This window comes from Vulpes lagopus, chromosome 13 (assembly GCF_018345385.1).
Source record: "Vulpes lagopus strain Blue_001 chromosome 13, ASM1834538v1, whole genome shotgun sequence".
Lineage (NCBI taxonomy): Eukaryota > Metazoa > Chordata > Mammalia > Carnivora > Canidae > Vulpes > Vulpes lagopus.
In genome coordinates, this window is record NC_054836.1 from 45,734,240 (window position 1) to 45,761,373 (window position 27,134).

The window sequence follows — 27,134 nt, forward strand, 5'->3', positions numbered from 1 at the left end:
GGGCTTAGCAAGATGGGTGGCTCCTCTGGTTTTCATCTTCAAAGGCTCACCTGCTTGGTTGGTGTCGATCTACAGATAGTTACTCACCATGTTGCTTTCATAGTGAGGTCTAGTTGTCCTTTTGCAGCACTTGCCATTGGATCAGGAGGTGGCAGGTGGGAGGCAAAGATGTAAACCTAATTGCTGAGTGGACCTGCCGAGCCTGGCACCTGTGAGTTCCCTCCATTTGAGAGTGTGCAGAGTCCTGCTCTCAGACCAACCACAGTCACTCATGCATGCCCATGGTGTGGGACTTTACCCTTTACAGGCTAATCCCAGATTCACTGATGGGACTGGATTCGGACATGCGGACCCTACAAATCCATGCAGCTTTGTATGTTTGCAACCTGCTGTCCCGTCACCTGCTCCGAGGGTTTGCGCCGTCTTCTCTTCCACAGCAAGCTCTGTGTCATAGTGTAGTTTCCTGGGTGAATTTATGTCTTACGAGATGAAGTCTGCAAGTCTAAGATCCTTGTCCAGTCGTCTCTGCAAGCTCCATATCTTCAGCGAGAGGTCTGCAACCTTGGGACTTGAGTAGGAGTCAGGCTGGAGTTTCCTGTTTATAGTTTGGGTTGTTAACACTTGAGCTAGCTCCCCCTAGAATGGAACTCCAAGTTCCAAAACATGATTCTCCCAGAGAGTTTGTCACAGAAGGTCAACCCTCTCTATAAAAGACATCCTAAATAATCATTACAAAAACACATTTTTCCCTTTGAAAGGAATGTACTCACATTTGAAAATCTAGAGTCCTATAGACATTAAGACCTGCTTTTCTTTGTGACAAAAGGAACGTTCTCTCTAATAGAAATATCCTGCTGTCAAACGCAGCAATGTGTGTGACAGTACAGGAGGTGTGAGAGGGAAGGATCTGGGATTATCTCACTTTTGCTTTCAAAAGTCTCAATGAAATATGCCTCCCCATCCTGGTTGCTCCTGATGCTGGTCATTTCCTCCCCCTTCCAGTGAGGCTAGCTCCGAAACCTTGACACAAGCCTTAATGTTTATACTGGGTTTTGGATGTTAGCTCCCTTGGCTTCTGGAAGCTGAGTCTGTTGAAAATTATGTTTTTCTTTTAAGGACAAAGGCCTTATTGTATGTACATGTCGTGTAGTGTAATGAGGGTTTTTTTTTTTTTTAATGTTAAGTAATGGGTGGTACTAACCAAGATCTGCCAAAAGAGAAGTTCAAAGGTAGGTCTGTAACCCGAATGGCAGTTTTAAGGTTTCACGCAGGTAACTCAACAAGAGAAAATGAGAGGTTGGGACAAGCGGCATCCTCACTGACCACATTGTGTTCCCCAAACGCCCCCTTTGATGGAGTAACCGTAAAACGACTCTGGAAGAGGACAGTGATGATGCCTCAGAGATACTTCAAAGAGAATGACCGTGATAATAAAAATAATAGAGATGACAGTTGTTCCATTTTAACTTACAAAAGCAAGCATTTCCAAAATACCTCTTGTATTCTTGGTCAGATAAATAGGTTTTGGCTGGATGGTTTTTCATGGTTGCTGAGACTGTCAGGCATAGGCTGAGCATCTTACTTTCAGAGCCTGTGGGGTGGGCCTCTCTGGTCATGCTGCTGGCCCTTTCAGCTGTGAGTGACCTCAGGAGGTGGTTTCCAGCCACAGAAAGGAGGCATGAAAACCAGAGGGCCCAAAGCTGTTCTTGTATTTCTTTGGGCCTCAGTGAGAGTCATTTTTAGAATCTTTATCTTAATTTTTTTCCCTTTCTCTATAAATATTGCTTTTTTTTTTTTTAGCCAATCATTCCTAGGTTCCTCTTTGAGAAATCTGTGGGCCCCAGCAATAGCATTAAGGTTTCTTTAACCCCTCACTGCTTTCTTTATAGTGAGCAAAGGAATGAGATTTGCATCCTTTTTCATATTTATTTTTAGAACATCTTATTGGACAATACCTGGGGGATTCCTTTTCTATTTTATTTTCTCATTAAGCAGAAGTGTTTGAGGCAAGATATGACAATTGCTCCCTCTTGGGTCAGAGGCACCTGCATTGTGTTTGTGGTGCTTGAAGCTTCTGTCTCTGGTAAATCCTAGCTGTGCCGTTTGACTGCCTCTTTCTATCCCTTTAACTTTCAGAAGTTCACAAATCCTCGAGGCTCTCCCAGCCTGCTGGGTCTCTCCTGCTTTGTGGATTTGTAGTGTAAAAGTGGTAGCATCAAGACATTTCACATAGCAGTGTTTCTTGGTCTGGGGCAGGGGGGTGGGGGGAGACACCATTCTCTAAATGAGAGGACATGAAAGATTAATCAGATGTTCTCCCACTTGAGAGTGGTCCTGCCAAAACAGTTTAGGGTCTCACCACGTACCTGTGTTTATGCTTCTTGCGGGGAACGGGGCCTATGGCAATTAGGATGTGGCGATTTCCTGTTTTCAAGCACTTGTGAAATAATGGTTCTGTGCCCAGTGGGACCCACCAGAGGTGAGCTCCCAGTCCCATTAGCACATAGGTGAGCACTGAGATGGAAATTCCTTTCCCCTAAAGGGTGACTCAAGTCAGAATTTGGGGAAGAGTTGGATTGCCGTTGGGGGTCGGGGGCAGGGATATGCCCTGTTTTCATTAATCCATTAATCCATTAATTCATTAATTCTGTTGTACGAATTAGCCATTCTTTCTTACTCGAATGTTCTGGAAATGCATGTACCAGAGAGCAGTGATTTTCTTTCTCTTGTGAGTGTGTGTATGTGTGTGTGTGTGTGTGTGTGTGTGTGTGTGTAGGGGAATACTTGGGATTTATTAAAAACATACACTTTTTTTTCCTGTTTTGTATGAACCATACACTGGACAAGGGCAAATAGAAGCTTGCTTAAGGTAATTTACACACAATTTGGCCAGGTTACAGACATATAGGGTTCCCAGGTTTTGGTGTTTGATTGATGCATATGAAAATCTTGATATTTGGTGTCGACTTACAGAAACTGCAGTTTTTGGGGTTCAACCTAATACATTCTTTGAGCATCTTAAGGCTTTTTCACTGGAGAGAGTTACTCTGACAGGTTATTGCAATGTAGCTGAATGAGGGGGCCTTTAAATTAAGGGGGAATTCACACCGGGTTCATAAACTAAACATAAAATGTGATGATGTAGGGAAACACAGCTCTCAATCTCTGAACCCCCAGCTCTGAATTCATGGGCTCTTCTGTACATCCTCAGACCCCTTCTGATGGTAGTAGGGGTAGAGAGGGAAGCAATATTCATTCGCCTTCCTATCAGTGAGAGGGAACACATGACACAGTGTGTGCTCTGCAGCGAACATGGGAGCTGAGTTGCAGGACTGAAGGAGGAAAATGATTGATGGTCACTAAGCTCAGAACATATATATTGAGCATTTATGTTAATAATGGCCTGAAGCACCATGAGATTTGAAAACATTTTAAAAAAAATTAACAAAAAGATTAAATTATGTTCCAGATAGTTTTGAAGTTAGATATCTTTGATTGCTCCAGAGTTCTTTGCAAATTGGTGAACTTAGGTAAGCTGTGGATATTAACTCTTGGTTGGAATATTTGATTAGTCAGAACCAATTATTATTCTTTGTGATATGTTATATAAATATGTATATATATATATATACACACACATACTATATATATATATTTAATATAACATTTAGTTAGTGGATCTAGTATGCAAACTACCATCCATCACTAGAGTCTGAAATAAAAGTGTGAACATGGGATTGAACCAGTAGTAATGTGGTGTGGGGGGAGGCCCTTAGAGTGGAGGTTTGGCCACTGGTGACAAGGAGCAGACAGTTGTGTTCCCATGGCTGGAGGCCTCTCCCTCTTCTTGGTCCTCACTTATATACTTTGACATGACCCCTTGTCTTATGTCACACTAAGAAGTCAGTGATAAGGATTTTGCCTTTGCCTCTCAGTTTGTAATGTGTATAAATACCACAAAGGAGCTTGTTAAAAATGCAAATTCAGGGGTCCTCCTCCCCAGATTCTGACTCTGGTGGAGACCAGAGAATCTCCATTTTTATTTTTATTTTTTTTAAATTAATTTTTATTGGTGTTCAATTTACCAACATACAGAAAAACACCCAGTGCTCATCCCGTCAAGTGTCCACCTCAGTGCCCGTCACCCATTCCCCTCCAACACCCGCCCTCCTCCCCCCTTCCACCAGAATCTCCATTTTTAAAAAAGATTGTATTTATTTATTCATGAGAGACACAGAGAGAAGCAGAGACACAGGCAGAGGGAGGGAGCAGGGAGCCCGATGTTGGGACTCGATTCTGGGACCAGGATCATACCCTGAGCCAAAGGCAGATGCTCAACCGCTGAGCCACCCAGGCGTCCGGAGAATTTCCTTTTTTTTTTTCTTAAATTTTTATTTATTTATGATAGTCACACACAGAGAGAGAAAGAGAGGCAGAGACACAGGCAGAGGGAAAAGCAGGCTCCATGCACAGGGAGCCCGACGTGGGATTCGATTCCGGGTCTCCAGGATCGCGCCCTGGGCCAAAGGCAGGCACCAAACCGCTGCGCCACCCAGGGATCTCCGAATTTCCATTTTTAATAACTCTTCCAGTGACTCTAGGCAGGGGCCAAATTTTGAAAAACTCTTCCCAACTGAGGTTAGTGGAAAGAGAAGGATGTATAAACATAAACATAAATATAGGTAAATTCCCCCAGTGGAGCGATATGTTAATTAGGGGTTAGGGACAATTGAAGTTCTCTTATTGGCATAAAACTTAACAGTAGGTCAGCTCTCATTTACAGAGCATTATTTTTGTGGGAGCTTTCACACAGTTCTCTCGCATATTAATGGTATTTATTGAAGTGCTGCTTTTTCTCTCCATGTCCTTTCTCTCTCAAGCCTCCTCTACTCACCCGATCAGAATTATTCATTTGTTCTTTGAAGACTTATGTTGGTTCCTCTTATTATAACCCTTATTCCTGCCTGCCCTGCAGTTTTGTTCATTATTTGTATGACCATCTCTCCTGTTGGACTTTTAGCTTCTTCACAACAAGAATAGTGTCTGACTTCTCACTACCATTGGAAGAGCACCTCTTCACAACTATTTTATGAATAAATACTGTGTTCACAAACTAGGGGTAGCCTGAACTTCAGTTTCCTCAAAGCCACACTGTGAGGTAGGGTAGGTAGGTTTCCTTGAGACACCGGTTTCACAGGTGAGATGATTAAGGCTCAGAAAAGTAACGCGAGACAAAGCTCACACTGCAAATGAGCAAGAGTTGGGACTATGATTCAAGTATGGGAATCCTGCACCCATCCCGGGTGGACTCCACTGAGTATCTTTCAGAGAATGTTTCCTGACCACAAGGGTTGAGAAAGGACCCCAGGGCCTGGGAGTGAGTGAGAGAGACCCAGCAAATAACTTCCCTGGGGATTAGGTTTTTAACAGTCCTTGTGGTCCAGTTAGGTAGAACTCTGACTGGTGCCGTTGGGTGGGACAGGCTGACCCCCTGGGCTGCTGCCAGCCTTTCCATGTGCTGAATTCCCACAGGGACATGCTCTGCTTTCTGTGGTCTTTCTGTGATGGGCAGCAGCTGCAGGATAAAGCTGATGTGACGTATGTTTGTTGGCTTCTTCAGCACGGGCCAACTAGATGTAGCAATTTGACAAAACAGCCAGGGTTTTCAGACTGATTTGCTGGGATCCAGCAGCATCTGGAGGAAACAGGCAGTCGATAAGGAGTTGAGGGCCAGGTGAGGTGGGGTTTAGAGACACCCCACCACAACCCCTTCTGTTCCCAAACCTTCATGATAGAAGTTGTTTCCTTCTGCTAACCATTTTTTTTTTAAAGATTTTATTTATTTATTCTTGTGAGACACAGAGAGAAGCAGAGACACAGGCAGAGGGGGAAGCAGGCTCCATGCAGGGAGCCTGATGTGGGACTCGATCCCAGGACCCCCGGATCGTGACCTGGGCTGAAGGCAGACGCTCAACTGCTGAGCCACCCAGGTGTCCCTGCTAACCATTTCTTTCCAGCGGGTACCTTCCTCATCCAGAACAGAACTGTTCTGGGAAATTTTAGTTCTTTTCTCTCTCCTTAGGCCGCCCCACTTGTGCCCACACCTTCCTTTCCTTTATCAGGGAGGGTGTAAAGTTGAGCTGTTGCCCTCACACAATTCTGGTCACATTGCTAAACTGTTTCCCACACTTTTAATGAGAATCCTTTAAAAAATTTTTTTTTCCAATTGGCCTGGCATTCCATTGTTCCTGGGTTTCACCTTTATCATCTCCATCTTTATAATTTTTTTTTACCATGTTATTTTCTTTCTCTGTTATTAGCTCAGCATTTCCATGATGTCACCACTCCTCAAGTTTTCTGTCTTGTTTTTCTCAGTTTCAGTTTCTAATTCTTGGTTTCAGCCTGATAATGAAACGTACAAACAGAATTGCAGTGGGATGTTTGTCCTTCCTACACGCACCATGACGGCCGGGCTCGTGAGGGATGGAGTGTCCAGTGGGGAGCTCTCTGGAACACTCGGCATTGGACGAGCCAGTGGAAGGCCAGGGGGCAGGCCATTTGTGATAAAGAGTAAGGAGTCAAGAAAAGGATGGCCAGGGACAGCTAGAGGGCTAGCTTACAGCGCAGCCAAGTGCCCAGGTGGGGGGTTAGTAAATATTTTCTGCTAATGAAGATGTGCTGATATAGTTGAGCCTGGTGGACAGAATGCCTGGGGGAGCTTTAACAGCCTTCCAATATGTGGGAAGGAAATTCTTTGCTGAAAGGACAGAGAGGAGTACAAATCCCACAGTTGCAACATATCTTTAGCTCCAGCTCCTCCGCTGGCCTCTCTGCCTCTCGCTCACTTCCAGAGTGAGCCCCAAAGTGGTTGTGGGGTGTTGGCTCCCCTGCTTCTTGGCCGGTGCCTGCCTGCCTGCGAGTGTAGGCCTCTTCCCTAGATCCCTCTATCCTAGTTACGCTGCTGTAGATGAGATCACACTCCCAGCTTTGAGCCACATTTGCTGGGATCAGAAATTGAAAGCAGGGTCTGACTGTGCACTCTATTCATCCCAGGGTTTGGCTCTAGGTCTTAGTATAACCGAGAAGAAAAACTTAAAGGATTTGTCCCTTCCTTTTCTTTCCATTACTCCTAAGGGTTAATGTTCTCTCCCTCCCACACTCTTCATAATACTCAGGTAGCCTTTGGTCATTAGGCTCTGGTGGGTCTGAGCCTTGTTGGTTGGGTTATTGGTCCTAGAATTTTCCCCTGGCATTCTCAGCTCTTCTAGCCAGTCAGAATTTTCCTAAACTTGCGTCTGTTTCCTCAGAGATGTAGCTTGGCATGCACGGTATTTATTAGCAGTAGGGGCAAGGGTCCAGACAACATCTATTGTGAGCCTCAAATGGCTGACAGTGACTGGCCCATCCATCCTGAAATAACCGGATAGCTAGGTATCAGGCGTGGTGGCAGGTGCTGAGAGAAGGTGACCTCTGGTGGTCACTGGATTAATGTAGTAATCTCAGGTAGTGATTTAGTAGGGGTGTGTGTGTGTGTGTGTGTGTGTGTGTGTAAGGATTTACATGTATAGTATTCTTTCAGCATTTGCATGATGGATTAATAAGAATTTCATTTATATGGCTATTCTTTCCTAGACCTTTTTCCGCTGGGTCTTTCATATCTCCTCAAACTTTAAATATTAGAGGGCCCCAAGATCCAATCAAAACATTCTCTGAAAAAAAAAAAAACCCAAAAACATTTCTGTTTACTTCTGACTTTAGGTGATTTTATAGAAATTCATGGCTTAAAAATCATCAATTGGCTGAAATTTCCCACATTTATGTTCCCAGCTCTCTCACCCTTCAAGGGGTAGACTCTTATTTGATGTGCACAATGTCTAGGAAACATTGCTAATTGAAGATGGCCCAAACAGGGATCTTTGTCCTACCCCTCCCCCAAGTTTAGTCTTTTCCAGCCAGCACGTAAGCCACATTGTTCCATTTTCCCAGGCCATCAGCCAAGGGGTTTTTGATTCCTCTTTCTCTTACACCCTATATTCAACCTATTAGCAAATCTTGACAGCAAAACCTTGAAAATATATCTAAGAATTTCTGACTGCCTCCATGACCACTTTTGGTGCTGGAGCATATACCATCAACTAGTGCCCATTTAAAAGTATATATATCCAGTGTTTTCACTTATTTATGTAAAGCCTTCTGGTGGCTTCTCATCTCACTTGCAACATAGTATGAAGTATAACGGTGGTCTGCAAGGCCCTCTATGATGTGGCTCCTGATACTGCCTCTGGCCCCCTCTTCTGGTGCATCCCTCCACCCCTCACTATGCCCCAGTCCCACTTCTGGGCGCCCAGCACAGATGATACCCAACACCCTCTCAACAAGGGTGTTTGTGTTTATTTTTTTCTGTGCCTGGAACACACTTATCAAATATATTACCTGTTCTCATCCCCTCACTCCAGTCTCAGAGCACATGTTTCCTTATTAGAGGATCAGAAAGATTGGGGGAGGAGTGGGACAAAGATCCCTGTTTGGGCCATCTTAAGTTGGAGATGCTTCCTAGACATCTATGTGCACACTTGAATAGGAGTCTTCCCTTAAAGGGTGAGAGAGCTGGAACATAAATTTCCCATGAATGTGGGAAATTTCAGCCAATCGATGGTTATATGAATATCTATAAAATCACCTAGGGTAAGAATGTAAACAGAGGAAACGTCCTGATTGGATGTCCCCAATCAGGACGTCCCCAATACACATTGTCATTCTGTGCCCTCGTCCCACTTCATTTTCTCCAAAGTCCTCATCAGTGCCTGTTATCACATGACTACTTGTTTCCTGTAGGTCTCCCAACTAGAATATCAGCCATGTGAGGATGTAGAACCTGATGTTCATGCTGTACCCCCAGGGCCCGAGACATGCTGGCCCAGTCAGTGCTTACCTGTCAGATAAATGAGTATGTGCTATTTGTGTTTAATTTTTCGATTCAATAATTTGAAAATCCAACTAATTCCAATTGCCAAAATTAAATCATGAAATTTCATTTCTACTCTAAATTCTGCTCTCTCTCTGTAATGATGACTTGCCTTTGTTACAGCTCACATTACTTTGCATATCAAGTCTGATGGTGGGGAAATTGTACAAAGACATTAAAAGATGAAAAGCTGTTTTCTGTGAGCAAAACATAATCAAAGTAAAATACATAATTATAAGCAATAATAATTATAAAGCAAGGTTTTTCCTATAGAAAACTATTTTTAAAAATAGCTATCACTACTCATACTTTATAGCATGGTAATGATCAGTTTTGGAATATAAATTAAAACTCATATTATTTGATACATTAGCTAAGACATTTTATAGATGCAAGACCAGCAAAAGTGTGTTAAATCTTAAAATTTCAGAGAGCAAGGAAAATGTGGCACGAAATATTTTCCCATGGTATACATAAAACAAACTGTTGCACTGCTTACCATGCTGAGCCATGTCTCTGTGCCTAAGTTGCAGTGCACTGGAATGTTCTCCTTGAAGGAGATTCCTGTTGTGGGTTGTCACATCCCAAGGTGCTGACATATAGAGGTCAAATTCTGTCTCGGTGAGATAATTGTATCATAGAACTTTTTAAAGTCTCATTCGGTGGCTAAGGAACCAAGATGAGGTGGGTGATCTCAGGGAGTTTGTGGCAGTGAGATTTGGTCAAAACTGACCTTTCCCTCCTCTGAACTTAAGAAGAGCACCATGTGCCACTCATGTTGCAACACAGGAGGTGCTTTTGCCGTGTTTATGCTCTGGCCCCTCTCCCTCTTGGATTGTAAGCTCTTCTAGGGCAGAAGATGTATCTGATTCATATTTTCTATTCCCAGCAAAACGTGGCACAGTGCCTGGCCGGCAGCAGGGGCTCAAAAAATATTTGCTAAACAGATTCATGGATTTTTAGTCAGATAGATTTGAATTCCACACTGCAAATGTTTAACCTGCAGAAAAATCCAAGTTTAGAGCCAACATGTCACGTCACATTTCCTAAAGGCCATTTGTTTTCTGTTGACACTTTTGTCTTATTTTAGATGTTAAAGATTTCCAGAAGCTGTTTCATGGCGAAACTTTTAAAGACCAATTATTAAGGGTAATAATCATGATTGACCCTTTCTTTTTAAAAATGGGGCACATGTTGTGAATCCCTTTAGCAGCAAGTTTATGTCAGTGATAGTTTGTGGGTAACTAGTCACTTTCGTTATAACGCCTTAATCAAACGTGGATTATATGTAAAATTTGCATTTGTTGATTGTTTAATGAATTTGAAAATGAAAGCTAGTGGATTAAAATTGCATTCTAAGCCTATGAAATAAATCTGTGGTTTCTCCAGTTCCTTCTGACATCTGCATGTGGCCCTTGGGAAAGCCTTGGTGAAGAGAACATGCTGCTAATGGCCCCAGTGAATGAGTCAGACCAACCCTAGCTCCCAGGACTGTCTTCATATGGGAATGCTGTCTGGGGCTGGCTTCTTCAGTTCCAGCCGGCTAGAGGGCCCCTGCTTCCCTTTGCTGCCCTGCCTGATGTTCCTCGGGCTAACTGGACACCCTCTGTAGTCAGTATTGATGTGAAGGCGACCAGGGAGCAGGGATCTTTCCAGCACCTGATGCATCACAGCCCTTGCCGTTATCCGGAGGCAGGACGGTAGGAACCAGCTCTAAAGCCTGCCACCCCAGGGGTCCCTTTGAAAGCCTCTGTGATTGCTGGTGGTCGGGGTCAATTGTGCAGATGTCTTTAAAAGTATCTCACTAGTGACCAGAAAGTTACTATGTCAAGATGACAGATGGACTGTGAGCAGCCCCTCCGCCCTGCCTCTTCCCTGTGATGTCAGCTCCATTTACTTGTCAAGAGCAGGTATTTTTGTAGCTCCCAACAGCGCACGGGCTTTCATGGGCAACCTGTGAAAACGCTTCTGTTCTGTTCTCTGAAAAATCTGCTCAGTGGCTTGTCATTGACCCACAGGAGTGAGGGGCGTTTGAGGACCTGGTGAGTCCCACCCACTGTGGGTGACGAAGCAAGCGGCATGTGCTCACGAGGGAGACACCTTTCAGGGCATGCAGACGAGGGTTGCCACCACCAGTCACCCAGGCAGGACCCCAGTGGGGTCCAAGACACTCCATTTCCATATTTCGGACGTCTTCATTCTTGGCAGAGAATCACCTGTGTGCACGATCAAAAGAGTTCCTTGAGTTCTCAGCCGCTCTGTATGGCCAGGGAGACCACCTCTGATACGGCAGTGGCTCACAGTCAGGTCTCTAACTCTTCTTTCTGGACATCATACTGCAATTTTCCTAGGGGAGTTGCTCCAATTTTATTATTATCTGGAATTCCTTCACCTTCACTCCTCAGCCTCTCCAGTCCCCCTGCCAAACTGGTAGGGGGTCTCCATGCTGTACCCCACAGGGTAGGAAGCCGGCTTCTCCCTCTGCGTCATAGGTCTTGCTGGTGGTTGGAGTTGGGCTCCCATCATCTGGAGAGTAAAAGAACTCACCAGAAATGCATACAAATGTTCATAGAATTTTCTCTCCCCTTTCCTTTTTGTTTTCTTTTCGGGTGGAGGACGAGCGGATTCCTTATTCTTCATGTGCCAAAGGGCGCACAGCATTGTGAAAAAAATCAGAGGTGTTGGGAGGGCAGCTGGACCACCCGTGTGTGAGGCTGTGCTGCTTTGCAGGACTCCATCCCCTCTCGGCCCCTGGTCAGGAGAGTCGGTGGACATTCACCCTGTAGCATTGGCTCCATTCCACGTCCCAGCTGTTTGATTCCCTTTGGGTTGGGGAGGGGAGAAGAGTGGGCTTGAGAATCGGGGCAAAATAAAGAAAGGATGCCCACATGTACTCCTCTCAGTTCACACACCTGGCTCCTGTCCCCTGGCAGCAGGGGGCCCGGCTCACCTTCTGGTTTTCTGTTCTGCTTCTGGGAGCCCGAGTTGTCAGAGGCTCGTGCGTGACAGGGTCCAACGTGCTAAGTCACTGGCTGCTTTGTGTTCTGTCCATTACAGTTACATGAATGTGGTGCTGCCAGCAGACCCCTTGCTTATACGATGTACAGTGTAATAAAAACCAGGCAGTGCTACTTTCTTTGGGCTACTATTTTTATTTGGTGGTTATTTCTTTTGTGTCCTGCCATCTCTAATGTTTTGGTTCTATTTCAAAATATGATTAAACAGAATGAGGAGCTGTTTGACACTGCCCTGTTTTAAATCAGAGCTGTACTTGAGTAGCCGGGGCATTCTAATGGCCTGTGTTTCTTTGTTCTGAGAGTTCCTTGAAAAGGCACAAAAAAAAAAAAAAAAAAAAAAAAAAAGGAAAAAAGAAAAAAGAAAAAAAAAAAAAAGCCAGACCTAAATCCTTAAACAGCATAGGACCCGAAACAATCCCTTCCAACAACCGAAAGCCCATTAAAAAAGAATTGAAATGTTAGGTAAGTTAAATATAAAAAGGCCTCCTTATTAATCCCCCGTTGCTTCTACTGGCACGTGTCATATTTTCAAGGTACAATATCAGGAGAGCACTGTCATTTAGTGATGTATTAGGGCCATATATCATCAGAACATCGTCTTTGTAGAGGATGTGGGTACTAAAAGACACGATTCTGGCCAGACGGAACAGCAGGGGGTCTTACTTCTTTTCTTCACCCCCCCCCACCACCCCTCCTGCCATTTTCTTTAATCTCCCTCTGTTTTGTGTTGCAGAGAAGTGAATTTCTTCATGGGATATGACTTGTTGCAAAATAATCGGGGGGCCCCAGTGGGCTTCATAAAGTCTTTTAAATGGCTGAGCTTCAAGAGCAGCTTTGTTCAGAGTTTGCACTGTTAGCTGGGCCGGGGAGGGCCGCCTTTGCCAGGGTCCAGGTCTCTGGGGGAAAGGCTTGCTGAGCCTAGACAGGAGGAAGAAAGAATAACACCCCTAGATGTAGTGCAATGAATTGTGTGATGTCCTTGCAAGATGCTTTCCATTAAGGCTCCAAAAATATGTTCTTGCAAGGTATTTTTACCTTGAGAGCCCAAATGGATGGCCTCCGGAGGCTGCCAGCCTCCCGGGAGGGGACAAGCACCCTCCTGCTCAAATCTAGGAAGAACTGAGAGACCTGGAGGCTTCGGATCCAGGTTCTGATCTGTCTTGGAAATGACCAGGCCTTCGGAGACTGAGGCTTGTTCTGAGTTTTGAGCCAAAGACTTAATCTATCTTAAAATGCACTATTTTTACTCGTGTGTTCCAAATGAAACCATAAACCACTAAGGTTTATAATGGTCTGAAAATGGGGAGTGCTCAACATAGGCAAACATTTAGATTCCTAGCGACGAGGAAGAGACGGCTCATCTTCTTAGGCTCTAAACCAAGCTATGCGGCAGAGTGATGAGATCACCACCTCTGGTATCAGGGAGTCCTGCCGTTGAGTCTCTGCCCTGACTAGCGAGGTGTAAACCTGGGTGAGCCATTAACATTCTCTGCAACTCAGATTTCTTTTTTTTTTTTAATTATTTATTTATTCATGAGAGACACAGAGACAGAGAGAGGCAGAAACACAGGCAGAGGGAGAAGCAGGCTCCCTGCGGGGAGCCCGACGTGGGACTTGATCCCGGGTCAAGAATCACACCCTGGGCTGAAGGTGGCGCTAAACCGCTGAGCTACCCGGGATGCCCTGCACCTCAGATTTCTCATGCACAAAATAGGGATAAATCGGTACCTTCCTGACACTGTTGCAAGGGTTATAAGGGACACAGCACACAAACCAGGTTCAGCATAGTCTGGTAAATAGCAGATTTCTATAAATGCAAAGTGCTGTTATTCTTAATAGTTCAGCAACCTGCTCCGACAATTATATGCCACTTCATTGTTGGTTAGCAATGGATCAGTTCTCTTGCTTTGGCTATGGAAGGGATTTGCAAAAGTGGTGGAGGTTGGGAGGTTCAGAAATATCTGGAAATGCTCATTTACATTAAAAGCAAGGACCATTGACACCTGCCACCTTTTCTACAGACCTTAGACACCTCCCACTTCTTGTACCTGCCTTAGGACCTCATTCGATTGGGGAAGAAAAGAGGTCTTGGGAAACCATTCTCTTGGCCGGGAAGTTTGAGTCATTTCCCCTACCAAACACCCCTTCCTCACCTTAGGAATGGTTTTGTTATTTTTTTTCCCCCTTTCTCTCCTTTTTTTTTTTTTTTCTACTTTCATTGAACTGAGAGTTATGGTTCAGCCTCATCTTATATACTAAAGCTTTGTAGTGGACCAAACTGCCTTTTATTTTTTTTTTTCTTCCAGCTCATTCTATGCAAGAATTATGGGGAAGTCAATTGTATGATCAGTAATAAAGAACAAGCAAGTAAAAGCTTAATTAAAACAATAAATCATCAATCAAATTTAATACTGCCACTGGCAACCACTGAACTATCTCAGTCCCCACCACCCTCCCAGTGATTATTTTCTTGAAGATTAAGAACAGATTTTGTCCAAAGGAGACAGGCTGGAGCAGGTACAAACTTGTGTTGTCTTCTCTATGTGTGTTCATACTCACTTGCAAAGGATTTCCCCTGACCGTATGTTCCAGAGAGAAAACACTGTACTTTATGTCCCATTTATCAAAGTCACTGACAAGCAATGGAACCTGCCCCTTCTGTCTTTTCTTTCAGCCTTTGCCTAAATCTCTGTGTTCTAGAACCGTGACATTTTGCAGTCAGGTCTGTTTGCCCAAGACTCAGTTCTGCCCTTGTATGGCACCTTTGAGAGGTTACCTTATAACAGGGCAGGAGACCTTGCATGTCTGACCCAGGAGGCCTCTTTCCGGAAAATTTCCAGACTGGCTCAGCTACATGCTAATCTATTCCTAAAATCTCAACAGTCGAATAGGAGCTAACCTAATTCTAATATGATACACCCATAAATTTTAATGCTGTGCCTTAGCAACTAACCTCCCTGGCTGGCCCCTTAATCCAGGCCTGGGAACCAGGTTCTGTTCCCAGGTCCACTGCTAGCTAGGTCTTTGAGGGGCCTGACACTTAACTTTATTGTGTGCCATTCCCCCATCTGCGAATCTTAAGAAACCTGTGAGGATTAATGAAATAATGTCTGCAGAGCTCTTTAGAAGAAACGTGCTATGTAAACATGAAGTATTATTCTTCTGTTTATGAGAAGTTTTATAATATTGCCTAGGAGAAATTGTGACCTGCGTTCAAAAGCACCATAAAGTTCCCTTTGGCTCTTTCGGGGCTGGAATTGGGTTACAATGGGGGACTTCAAGGAAAAGTTGACCTCTTTGACTTCACGCATGGGGAGACTAGAAATTCCACAGAGAATACATGTGCTGATGTCGGATCACCTTTCTCCTTGGGAAGCTTGACACAAGACATTTGTATTCCTAAAAAACAAATTCCTCTGTGAGCAATCTCGAGAGTCCCAGCTAGGGAAACATCATTGTGTCTTCAAATAAATTCAAATAAATTCACTGATAAAAATAAATTGATGAAGAGTCACAACGTCCTATCTGTGCTCCCCGACCACGATGGCTTTTGAGTCAAAGTAAAATTCTCACTTGATGCCAGAAGTTACACAGCATTTTTTGCGTGACCTGCTAACGTCTGATGTCTGGTTTCCTCCAACACTGTAAAAGTTTCTGGAGACTAGAGGGGAAGCTTGTAGCATGATTTCTCGCTCCAATAGCACTGAGTATTATGGCACATGTGCCAGGTCTTTGGTTCGGCTGCTCTAGAACTTAAACTGCTGAGCTCCTGTACTTCTCAGGGTTGTCATAATGGGCATCCATCCCCTGACAGTAGCTAATGATAAAGGGAACAGACTATGCAGGGCTAATATGGGTCCACCCCCATGGATGTTTGCATTTTGGTGGGCGGATTCTTGAAGGCAACACAAGCTATAAGCCCCACCCCAAATAAGACTGCAGTGATGATATGAGAGCGGGGTGGGGGTGGGGTTTGCATATATGGAGGAGAACGGGAAAGCCTCCAGGGTTCCTAATTTAAGCAAGAGAGCCACTGTCCCCTCTTCATCTCCTCTATGATACTACCTGGCCTGTGGGCTTCATTGACATATTGAGTGTTGTTTATTTGGGCAGAAAGAAGTACGACAACTTCTCGGCCTTCTTGATCTTCTGGAAAAGGATCTGGCACTTCGAATTTGCTAGTTTGCCAAATGACAGCTGTTTGCCTCCAAGGCAGGCTCTGCTTCCATAAGTGACAGGGATTGAGGGAAGATCATGCCATCTTCTAGAGGAAGAGACTCGTGTGGCCTGTCCCCTTCCTAACACGGCCGTGGGGTCTCGGCAGGCAGGGCACCAGATATTTTTGTTTTTTATTCTTATTTCAAGAGATCTGCGATGCTCTTTCAGAGTCTAAAAATAGTTACCTGCCCACTGACTTTTCTCCCTGGTCAGTCTCATCATATTAGCTACTGTGTTTTTTTTTTTTTCTTTCCTCTCCAGGTTTCTATTTCATTATTATTTTCAAAATATAAATGAAAGGTCAGGTAATGCTTTCCATATTTCATAATAGGACTGGTCCTGGAAGATTCTTAGAAAAAAAAAATATATATCTTCAAGACATTGGCTTGAAATAGGACAAAAGCATGTGAAAAACATCTTTTTTTCCCTAGTTGCAGAAAGCGGGCGGGGAAATCTCACGGTGGTGACCTGCTATCGTCTCTACCCCTCCGGCCCCCTTCAGTGAGAGATGGGGACCCTCCACATCGCAGGCTGGAAGGGTGGGAGCCGCTCGCAGGTCTCACGTCCCGATGCTGGAGCCTGGGCGCTCTGTGCTGCCACCTAGCGGCGGGCCTCGGGCACAGCAAGCCGGCGGCCCGAATGCCGTTTGAGCTTGGCGGTGGCTGAGGCTGTGGTTTGGCTCCGGTCCTTAGAGAGCTTTGTTGCCAGCCATGTAGACTTTTCCTTTTTTGCTCCCTATGCCCCTCCTTTTAGTTTTGCATGTTGGCACTTCATTTCACGTGCCCCAGAGGCTCTGTCTGGGGTCTTGATATGTTTGGGCTTTCAGGGAGGAGGCAATCGTGCAGACACCTTGACAACAGGTAAATCATAGGCTGGCTGACCCTAGAAAGTGATAAACGCCGGGAGACAAGAGACTGAGAATGAAAAGCGTGTTAAGGCTTATTACTCTTAGACACTGGTTAGGTCCTTTCATTTTTTTTTTTCTCCTCCAGTGCTTTGCTTTTTTTTTTTTTTTTTTTAAGATTTTATTTATTTATTCATGAGAGATACAGAGAGAGAGAGAGAGGCAGAGACACAGGCAGAGGGAGAAGCAGGCTCCATGCAGGGAGCTTGATATGGGACGTGATCCCGGGTCTCCAGGATCACATCCTGGACTGAAGGCAAGCGCTCAACCGCTGAACCCCCCAGGGATCCCCTCCAGTGCTTTTCTACCACTATCTCTGCTGCATAGATTTGGGGGAGATTCAGACTCAAGCTGGAATCTCTGGAAAGTTCGTTCAAGGATGCCAGACTGGCTTTCAGAGGTATGACAGGCACAGCTACCTGTCAGTATCCAAAATGGCATAACTATCCTCATTACCAGCAAACAGCTGGCATCTGTGGACCTTCCCAGGGTTGGTGATGACACAGCTCTGTGGGGGTTATTCTGCTTCCGTTGGAGAGCTCACGTCACACGTGCCAGACGGCAGGGAAGGCACCAGTCTCCCCTGAGGCCTCCGGGCCAGGACACTGTTCTGTTCCTGCCTGAGTGCCTGAGAAGTAGCAAAGTGCAGCATTTAAATGATTGCCTTTGGAGTCAGAGAGACCTCTATTTGCATTCCAAATCTGCCTTTTCTGTGACCCCGGGCAAGTTTCTTAACCTTGGTTCCCCATCTGTAAAATGGGGGTAATGCGGATTTTTTTTCTTTTTGAAATAATGCATGTAAAATTCTTAGCACAGAGAATGTGTTTGGTAAATATGAATTGGCACCAGAAAAGGTTTCTTGAGTGAAAAAGTGAACCAAATGAGCCATGGCCTTGCTTCAGAGCAGAGGACACTTGGCATGCAGGGGGGACTAGGAGGCCAGGTGGACAAGGAGACCAGGAGGGATGGGCTCCTGCAAGCACGGCTTTGTGTGCCACTTCTCACCAGAGCCGCTGTCTGGAGCCCGGTGTTTTTGTCTCCTGGCAAAATCAGTGAAAGCGAAGCGAGTGGTCTTAATTAACCTGTGCTTAAATTTACTCTGTGGCTGCTGGACTCAATTAGGAAGACAGAGGAATCAGCCTCCTACCAGCAATTCTCTATAGTTTTTCTTACTTTCTTCGAGGGCCTGCGATTCTAAGCATATGCTTCATATCCATGCCAACCAGACACCGGGAAAATGATCAGATATGGCAGCTTGATAGAAAATATATATATAAAAAAAAAACTCTGAATGTTATTAGAAGGGGGGAAATCCCCCACTAAACTATAGCTAAAGTTTAGGTTTGGTGTGTGTGTGTGTGTGTGTGTGTGTGTGTGTGTGTGTGTGTGTATACAAAAAAAAATTCCAGATGTGAAGCTACAAACCATCTGGTTGGAATAACTTTTGTGCTGGACTGTAGTTACAAGCTATTTATTATGAATCTTGGGATCCTGTTATGGAATTTGACTGGCTCCCAGGTTTCTAACTTAGCAGAGTTCCTACGTTTAAGAAAGTGTGTGTCTTCGTATTGATCAGGCCCGGAGTTGTGGCTCACACCCTCAGTGACCGCCCTTCGAGCTCTGAACTCCCCACGTCTGAGGATTTCTCCCTTCAGAGAGGAGGTGCACTTGGGGATGGCCCTTCCCTGAAGCTGCAGCCAGGTCTGCATGAGCCGTGCTAACAGATGTTCTGCTTAGAAAGTGCGTTCACTTCGCAGACGTCTTGGGGGTGGAGGGAGTCGGTATCTAACCACGGCTTGCAGGAACTCTACTTTGCCAGATGAAGTCACTGTTAATAATGCCAAACAGCATAGATACCTGGTCACGGTTCACGATGACTTTAGTGGCAGTGGAGGGACACTATTAGTTTTTTTAAAACAGACCTCTTTTGATTTGAATTGTGACCATACTATGTCTTAGGTTTGTGATTTAAGAAAAATGATGGGAATCGGCTAAAGAGCGGGGCCTTGCGTGAGTGTTGGTTCCACCATCATTATGAAGGAGAGGGGGAGGAAGGAACTCTGGAGGGCTCGGAGCTGGGACACCTGGGTTCGGATTGTACACCTGCCATCACTGAGGGACTGTGGACAGCTCCCGAACTCGTCTCAGGGTCACCGGGACCAAGAAGGCTCTCAGCGGAGTAGCAGGCCTCAGCCCTGGCTGCACACTGGAATTCCCTGGGGGAGCTTGCGAAACCGTCTGGGCCTGGTCCTTAGGCTCAATCAGACCTGAGCTTCAGGAGGTGGGAGACAGTGCCAGTCTTTGTGAAGTACCACACTGGGGTCCAGATGTGCAGCTTAGGGTGAGGACCACAGGGTCGTAGGAGTAAATGTGGTTAGCCCCATGAGAGCCCTTCTCACGTAACAGACACCAAAAAGGGGGAGAAAGAGAGAATGGATTGCTCAGGTTTTATATCTTTTCTGAGCAGCAGTTTCCTTGTTTATAAACGGGGGAGAGTAATAATACTTATCTCACCGAATTTTAATAGGTAGGAAAGCCATGGCAGCTGGCATACAGAAGAAAGTTACTGAAGCTCAAATCTTGTGAAGTTTGGTGACATGTATTTTCGGGGCGCATATATCCAGCCTGTGTATAAACAGGCATATCCATCACGTTTGGATCTTCCCCGAGACATTTTAACAGCTAACTTTTCAGGACAAAACCGAAGATGCAAATACTCACCACACTTCATTAGCATAAGTGCTAATATAATGCAGCTGTCCCGTGGCTATAAAACACTGACGACTGTGTCTCTGCTTGGCATGGGGAATATTATTTTTTCTCTTACTGAGCTGATTCAATACTCAACTTTGTCATTATTTGAGTTGGAACTTTAGATTGCTGCATTTTAATGCACTCTACTATTAGGGATTGTTGGACGGCTGTGTGCAAATATTTTTGTTCTCACGATGCAGCCCTGGCCCAGGTAGCCCAATGGGCAAAATATGATTTACACAAATATTATCGTTTCTATAGTGTGTACGAAAAAGAAACCTTAGACCAGAGCGGGAGAAAGCCGTCCTCTCGGCATTCGGTTATCTAGGTTATGTTGGTTTCTAAAGAGGGGCCTTTTCATCCCCTCTCATGTACCCCTAATCTCAAAAGTCCTGTGTTTCTGGATGAATATTTCTGTTCCAGAGAGAGCAAAATGCTTTCATGAGTGTTCTTGCCAAGATGAAGGCAAGATAGGAAGAGGGAGCCTAACAAAACCTCAGGCCTGTGTCAGGATTTGGGGGATTCTGTTTGGAGTTTCTTTCAAATGTCTCTTGTCTCTTTTTGCCTAGAACAAGGAAGTGACCTGTAAGAGAGAGAAGTGCCCAGTGCTGTCGAGAGACTGTGCCCTGGCCATCAAGCAGAGGGGAGCCTGTTGTGAGCAGTGCAAAGGTGATTTATGTCTTGGCCGCCTTCTCTCTGGCTGCTGCTTTGGGCATTTTTATTTCTCTTTTTCTCACCTTCCTCTTCACTCAGCTCTTGGCTGGGGTGCAAGTGGGTGTTGGGAGGGAAGCTGGTGTGTGTGTATGTGTGTGTGAGTTTGGGGAGGTCGGTAGCCACGGGGGCTCTCCCAGTGGGGGAATGAAAGCACGGTGGACATCTGCATATTTGGTACTTTGTAAGGCAGGTTGCTGAAATGTGACAGAGAAGATGCAAACCTGATGCCTGTGTATGTTGGTACGCACATGCGCACAGCTTATTTTTATCAAGTTTGGACAGTTTTTCCAGGCTGCACGCTTGCCCTGCCTTACTCTGCCAGAGAGTCTGAATTAAGCCCGGATTTTATCATTCTGGCCCCTATTAGTTTCTTTCTTTCCTTCCAAATTGAATCAAAGTTCCTTCTCTTCTTGCCTTTGAACCTTTCTAAAATATCTTTGCCCTAACTTCATTTTCCACAGCCCTTCAGCGCATGCTCTCTCTCTTGAACATGTTGTTTCTCGTGTAGCCTCTTGGCCTTGGCTTGGGGCTCTCCTCCCCCACCTGTTCAGATGCTGCCTGTACTCAAGACCTCCAGCCCTCATTCGACCCTTCCCCTCCACAGTTCTGTGGCACACAGAAGTCCACAGAGATGCTTCAGTGATGTGTTTTTCCTCCTTCATTTGCATTCAGTAAGTCATTAGTTCCTTGCGGCCCGGAGCTGGGTCATGTTCCAACATTGCCTAGTGTAGGTGTGGATAGTGCCTATTAGAGTGGGGCCCTCAGGAGGTGCTGTGAGCATCATAGCTCAGGATGTGGGCTGTGGAGTTCCACTGCCATGCCAGCATCCAGCCGTCCTGGGTTGCAGAATGTTTGCCAAAGTTTGTGTCCTTGTGACCTTGTTTGGAAAGAGGGTCTCTGGAAGTGTAAATTGTTAAGTCATGCTGGATGAAGGTGGCCCCAAATCCAATATGACTAGTGTCTTTATATCAAGAAGAGGAGACAGACACACAGAATTCAACCATATTTTGAGAGAGGCAGATGTAAATACCTGGGCCCTATTCCCTGGGACTCTGATTCAGTTGTTCTGGGGAGGCGGGTAGGGATCTGTCTTTTTAAAAAGCTCCCAAGAGATTTAGTGTGCATTCTGGATGGAAAAGCCACTAACCAAGATTTTGACCTAGTACCAGGTGATTTGTATCCCTACAGAAGAATATACACTATTTTTTTTTTTTTTTTTGATGGTGGAGAGGCTTAAAGAACCATCAAAACACTCTACAGATACCAGGTCAACTAAAGCCCATTAAAAAAAATTCTTTTGGCTGAAGTATAGTTGACACACAAAGTTACATTAGTTTGAGCTGCATAGCATAGTGGTTTGCCAACCTGTTTATTATGGTGTGTTCGCAAGTGTTCATCTCTCATCATACAAGTATACACTATTACGGTGCCATTGACTCTATCCCTTATGTGTGCCACTTATTTCCATTTCTTATTCATTCCAAATTTTCTAAAGCCCACTTTTAATGACAACCCATGGGTCCCAATATTGAACAAAGATCCTGTGAACTTTCCGAAGCACACTATTATATAAAATCCACATTCCAAGAATTAATGCCTAATTGTTTGTTGATAACTACAGTTATTGTAGTAAGTTATAATAATTGCTTGTTAAAAAATTAAAGACAAAAAAAGCAAAAGAAAACCCAACAGAGACAGAGGTTAGAGTTATGCCACCACAAGCTGAGGAGCACCTGGAGTTACTAGGATGTGGGAGAAGGCAAGAAGGGGCTCTGCTCTAGAGCCTTCAGATGAAGTGTGGCCCTGCCAACACCCTGATTTTGGACTTCTGGTCTCCAGAGTTATGAGAGAATGAATGTCTGTTGTTTTAAGCCACCAAGCTTGTGGTGATTTATTATGGTAGCCCCAGGAAAGAGAATACATCAACATTTTTATTTGAGCAGGTGGAGACTTGGAATCTCTTGTGTCCCCCAGTTCACTCCTATGAGATGGGGATAATGATTGTGTTGGAGAGAATTGAATGAGAAAGTCCACTCAGAGTGCTTAGCACAGTGTCTGGTGTGTAAGCATTTGTTAGTTAATGCAAGCGTAGTAGGTGTTCTTTAAATACTTGTTGGGCTTGACTATGAAAACATACCCTCTGAAGCCTTTCGGAGCAGGGCCAAGTAGGGTGGATAATATTTTTTCGGATCCTTCTCAATAACCATTTACCTATCGCCCCCTTCCTATGAGTTGGGAATCCGATGTTTTACCCATGTGATTTCTGAGAGCTACCAATGCAAGGTCTGAAATGGTCATTTGTTAGGAATCTCCCAAGCAGATGGTCAGATAAAGTGATTCTAGGGAAAAACACATTAGCAAGCCAACCTATGTCCAAGTTACTGTAGTTTAACCTGAAAGAAGCTCCTCTTTTCATTCTTTCATTTTTAAACTGCTTATTTGCCATCTTCATCTTTTCAGTGATTAGCAAGGCTGCCTTGCCAATGAGAGGCCAGTTGGATACCATAGCATGGAAGCACCATGCATCAAGGGAGCATGCCCAAGGCTTTTGGTTCATTTCCCCATTAACTGTGTTGAAGAAGGGCATTTTCTGTTGCTGTAGCATGTGGCTGTCTTTTCTGATTGTCCTGCTGTTTCCCATCATTCTTCTCTCTGATTATCCCAATCTTCCAAGCAAAAGGGATACCCAAGGCAAATCCACTTCCTGAGTGTTCTTTTTGAGCTTAAGAAGATAGCTTCTTCAAATTAAACTGGGCCCAAGAATAGACCAGCGAATTCAGCACCCCGAGATCTCTTTCTGATAGTTGTATCAAACTTTTGGGGGGAGGTCAAAACCCCCAACCTCCCTTGAGGTGCTCCTTCATGAGGGAGACTCATGAATGCATCAGACTTCTCAAGCTCTGGTGGTTGATGTTGGAGTTACCTACTCCATTTTCTTTATTTCTACTCTATAACAGTATTTGTCTCATGGATTTTAAGAGACACAATTGTATTTGCTATTAGCTACTGGCTTGTTTATGTTTTTCTGATCAGAAGAGTAACATATGCTCAGAGAAGCAGCTTTGAAAAATAGTCTAAACTGTGGGAAAGCAGAAAATAAATTACTCATAATCCTACTACCCAGAAGTTACACTTGTTAATATTTGGTGTATTTCTTTCCTCTGTAAAAGTGTTTATCTAGCTAATATCTTACTACTTATGTTGCATTAGTCAAAAAAAAAATTCCACTTAACCTCAGGGCATAATATCTTTTCAACTTATTTGGGACTATGGCCCTTGATGGGTATATACGATTCTGTTGTGGGAAGGTATCACCATTCCCTGGGTCATCCTCCATTCCTGGGTATTGAGGTTCTGTCTTGGATTTTAGCATTGGGCAAGGTTAAAGACAAACAGTTGAAACCAAAGAGCAGGTACAATGAAGTAAAAACTGGAAAGAGAGAATCAAGAGGAACATTACCCCAGTAGCAAGAAGATGTTAGTGTTAACCCACAGACCACTCTGGATTTCCAAAGGAATCTAGATGGACCACTCCTGAGCCCTTTTGTGCCTTTTCTTCACATGAAGGAAACAATAGCAAATCCTTAGCTGCAGCAGAAATTCAGAGACAGTAGCTGTGCTTCTCATAAGTCCTCTTCTAACCTGTGTCCTCCATGCCAACACTGGGGATTTTGACTTTTCTAACTCAAAGAGGATGATTCAGGGAGGAATCATATTAATGAGGAGTTTGTTGATAATGCTTTATTTTAGAGCAAAATGATGTTTAGGCAAGATTGTCTCAGGGTCAAATAATTTTGATCAGGTCAGGGAATAACATACAAGTAATTTTCCTTAGCAAAGAAATGGGACCTCTGGTTTTGAATCATTCAATGTATGGTAAGCAGAGAGCTGGTGGACTTAATTTGTGTTTTGAAAGGCATTTACATTCAGGGGTACCACCTTATGCTCATTCTAAAGTTGCTCACCAAACAGATTAGGACACAGTGCAGCCAGGCCTGTTGGAGAGATGAGCACAGCACACATCTGACCTGGTGGGATGGGTGGAGGGTGTGGATCTACCAGGCTTTCCGGCAGAGATAGCCCTCCTGGAAGGGCCTCTCTGCCACCAGCAGGAATGCAGGAAGGTGAAATCTAGCGTTGCTACCTGCGTGAAGCAGTAGTGAAAGCTTCCTAGCTGCTTTGACTTCCCCTTGAGTATTGTTTTTTTGTCTGTTCTTTCTCTTACCTGAGGGAATCGTGAGTATAAGCCGTGATTCTCAAAATGCAGTGGACCTACAGAATCACCTGTTAAATGTAGATTCTTGTGCCTTGCCCCCTAATAGTAATAGTAACTGAGGTCATCATCCTCTTTATCAAAATAGCAGCGGCTGCTACAGGTAATCCTTACTCAGAGCCAGCCATTAAATTCTCACAGCTCGGGGACCCCAGGTGGCTCAGTGGTTTAGCGCTGCCTTCAGCCCAGGGTGTGATCCTGGAGACCTGGGATCAAGTCCCACATCGGGCTCTCTGTATGGAGCCTGCTTCTCCCACTGCCTTCTTTTCCTTCTGCCTGTGTCTCTGCCTCTTTCTCTCTCCGTGTCTCTCATGAATGAATAAATAAAAAACAAAATTCTGGTACTATCATAGCCCCTATTTTGCAGAGGAAAAAAAAATGGTAGCACTGAGAGGATTAGTGACTTGCCCAAGGTCACAGAGCTAGTAAATGATGGAGATGGGGCAGAGAGTGTGGTCTCACTTTAGGATTGTCCCTGAGTCTACATTTCTAGGTTTCCACCAGGCCTCTCAAGGGGACTCAGGCTTGAGAACCACTGCTACCAGATGAAGAAAGGACAGGAAGACAGAGGGTGGGCCTTCTTGATGAGGGAATGAGAACCACAGATTTATAGGCTGTTTGGTTGGTATCTACTCTGATCAACACATCTTCGAGGTGAAAAAAATCTCTTTGTTCTCAAACCTTTACACTTTGTACCTAAGAACTCTACAATTTGACTCTGACCTATTTTCTATTTTGCTCTCCCTTTTGTTCTAACCGAATTGATCTGCTTGCTGTTCCTCCATATTAGTCATCATGGCCTTGGCAGTGAGGCCATCATGTTCCTCTAACTCTATGCACTCCTCGGATTTGTGAATTGTATATTACTACAACGATGTGTAAGAAATAAAGTAAAATAGATATGACCAAGAAAATTTAACTCAAATGTTGAAGTGCTGATGAATGTATATCAAAACTCATTCCCAGTTATTTAATTGTGTAATAAATGGGGGGGATGGATCCCCAATAACTGGTTGCCTACCTCCCATCATCTGTTTGTACTTTTCTCTCTTCCTCTTTTCCTTTCTAGCATAATTATATATATTAACTTCAGCGTGATACCTGCTATATTAATATATTATCATACCAAAAAATTTAAACAAAAGGGGAAAAAAGTCCTATTTGAACTACAAAAATCCATTCTTCTCAGAAATAACAACTCTCATCAATTTACTGGATCTTTCCCAGACCTTTTCAGTTTATTACATAGTTGTTCACACATATATACATATGCATATATACATAATTTCATATCTATGGCTTTATTTTTACATAAATGGAATTAAATGTTACATCATCGTTTACAGTTTGCTTTTTTAAAAAATATTTTATTTATTTATTCATGAGAGAGAGAGAGAGAGAGAGAGAGAGAGGCAGAGACACAGGCAGAGGGAGAAGCAGGCTCCATGCAGGGAGCCTGACATGGGACTTGATCCTGGGACTCCAGGATCATGCCCTGGGCTGAAGGCAGGCACCAAACTGCTGAGCCACCCAGGGATCCCTACAGTTTGCTTTTAAAAAAGTATTTCAACAAGAGTAGGACATAGGAATTTTCCCGTGTCAGTTCATGCCTTTCAACCATTGTATGGATTCATAGCATACATGTACAGTAATTTATTTAACATCTCCCCACTGATAGTTGTTTAGATTTTGTTTTTTTTACTAAGAAGGGAACTAGCTTGCCATGACTATTGTGCCTACATGTGTATATTTTTTAAGGACAGAAAGCTGGAAATTGATGTGACACGGACAAGTTGTGCAAATGTTCAGTTGAGGAAGACATTCATTCCTCAGTGGGCTCCAAAGAAGACAAGAATAGTCTCCTTTCCTAGTCTCCTCACAGTTTTTAGGCTGTTTCTTCCTGAAAAGACTATGGAGGAGAGAAGGGAGAGTTAGTGTTACACATGGCAACATTTTAGACATACTGGCTGCCTTCACCTTAAAAGCTTGCCCCTCCCCATCCTGCCAGTTCCTCACTTTCCACTGCCACATGGACTCTGATCTTGCTACTTCCCTGTTCTCGACTTCCCCCAGAGTACAGGGAATGTTTTCCTTCCCCTTTCTGTGGTCTGGTGAGGAATGGTAGCAAGTGCCTCTTAAAGAACCTAGCTGAGGGCTATCCATTGCTTTCGTGCTTTTCTGTGTATTCTAGAAAGCCCTGACAGTTGTCAACAAGTTAAGACTCGAATGATAATTATTTTCACAGAATTTGGGCCAATGTTGACAACCTGCAGTTTTTGAATTGACTGA

General features: G+C 44.3%; 1 protein-coding gene across 2 annotated transcripts in view; it reads left to right on the forward strand.

The window, feature by feature from the left end:
- BMPER (BMP binding endothelial regulator) overlaps nt 1-27,134 on the forward strand; it is a 242,578-nt gene that overhangs the window by 10,689 nt on the left and 204,755 nt on the right. For both annotated transcript variants that reach the window (XM_041728257.1, XM_041728256.1), the window contains exon 3: nt 20,428-20,527. In XM_041728257.1, the coding sequence (XP_041584191.1) occupies nt 20,428-20,527 (100 nt within the window). The remainder of the gene's footprint in view (nt 1-20,427; nt 20,528-27,134) is intronic.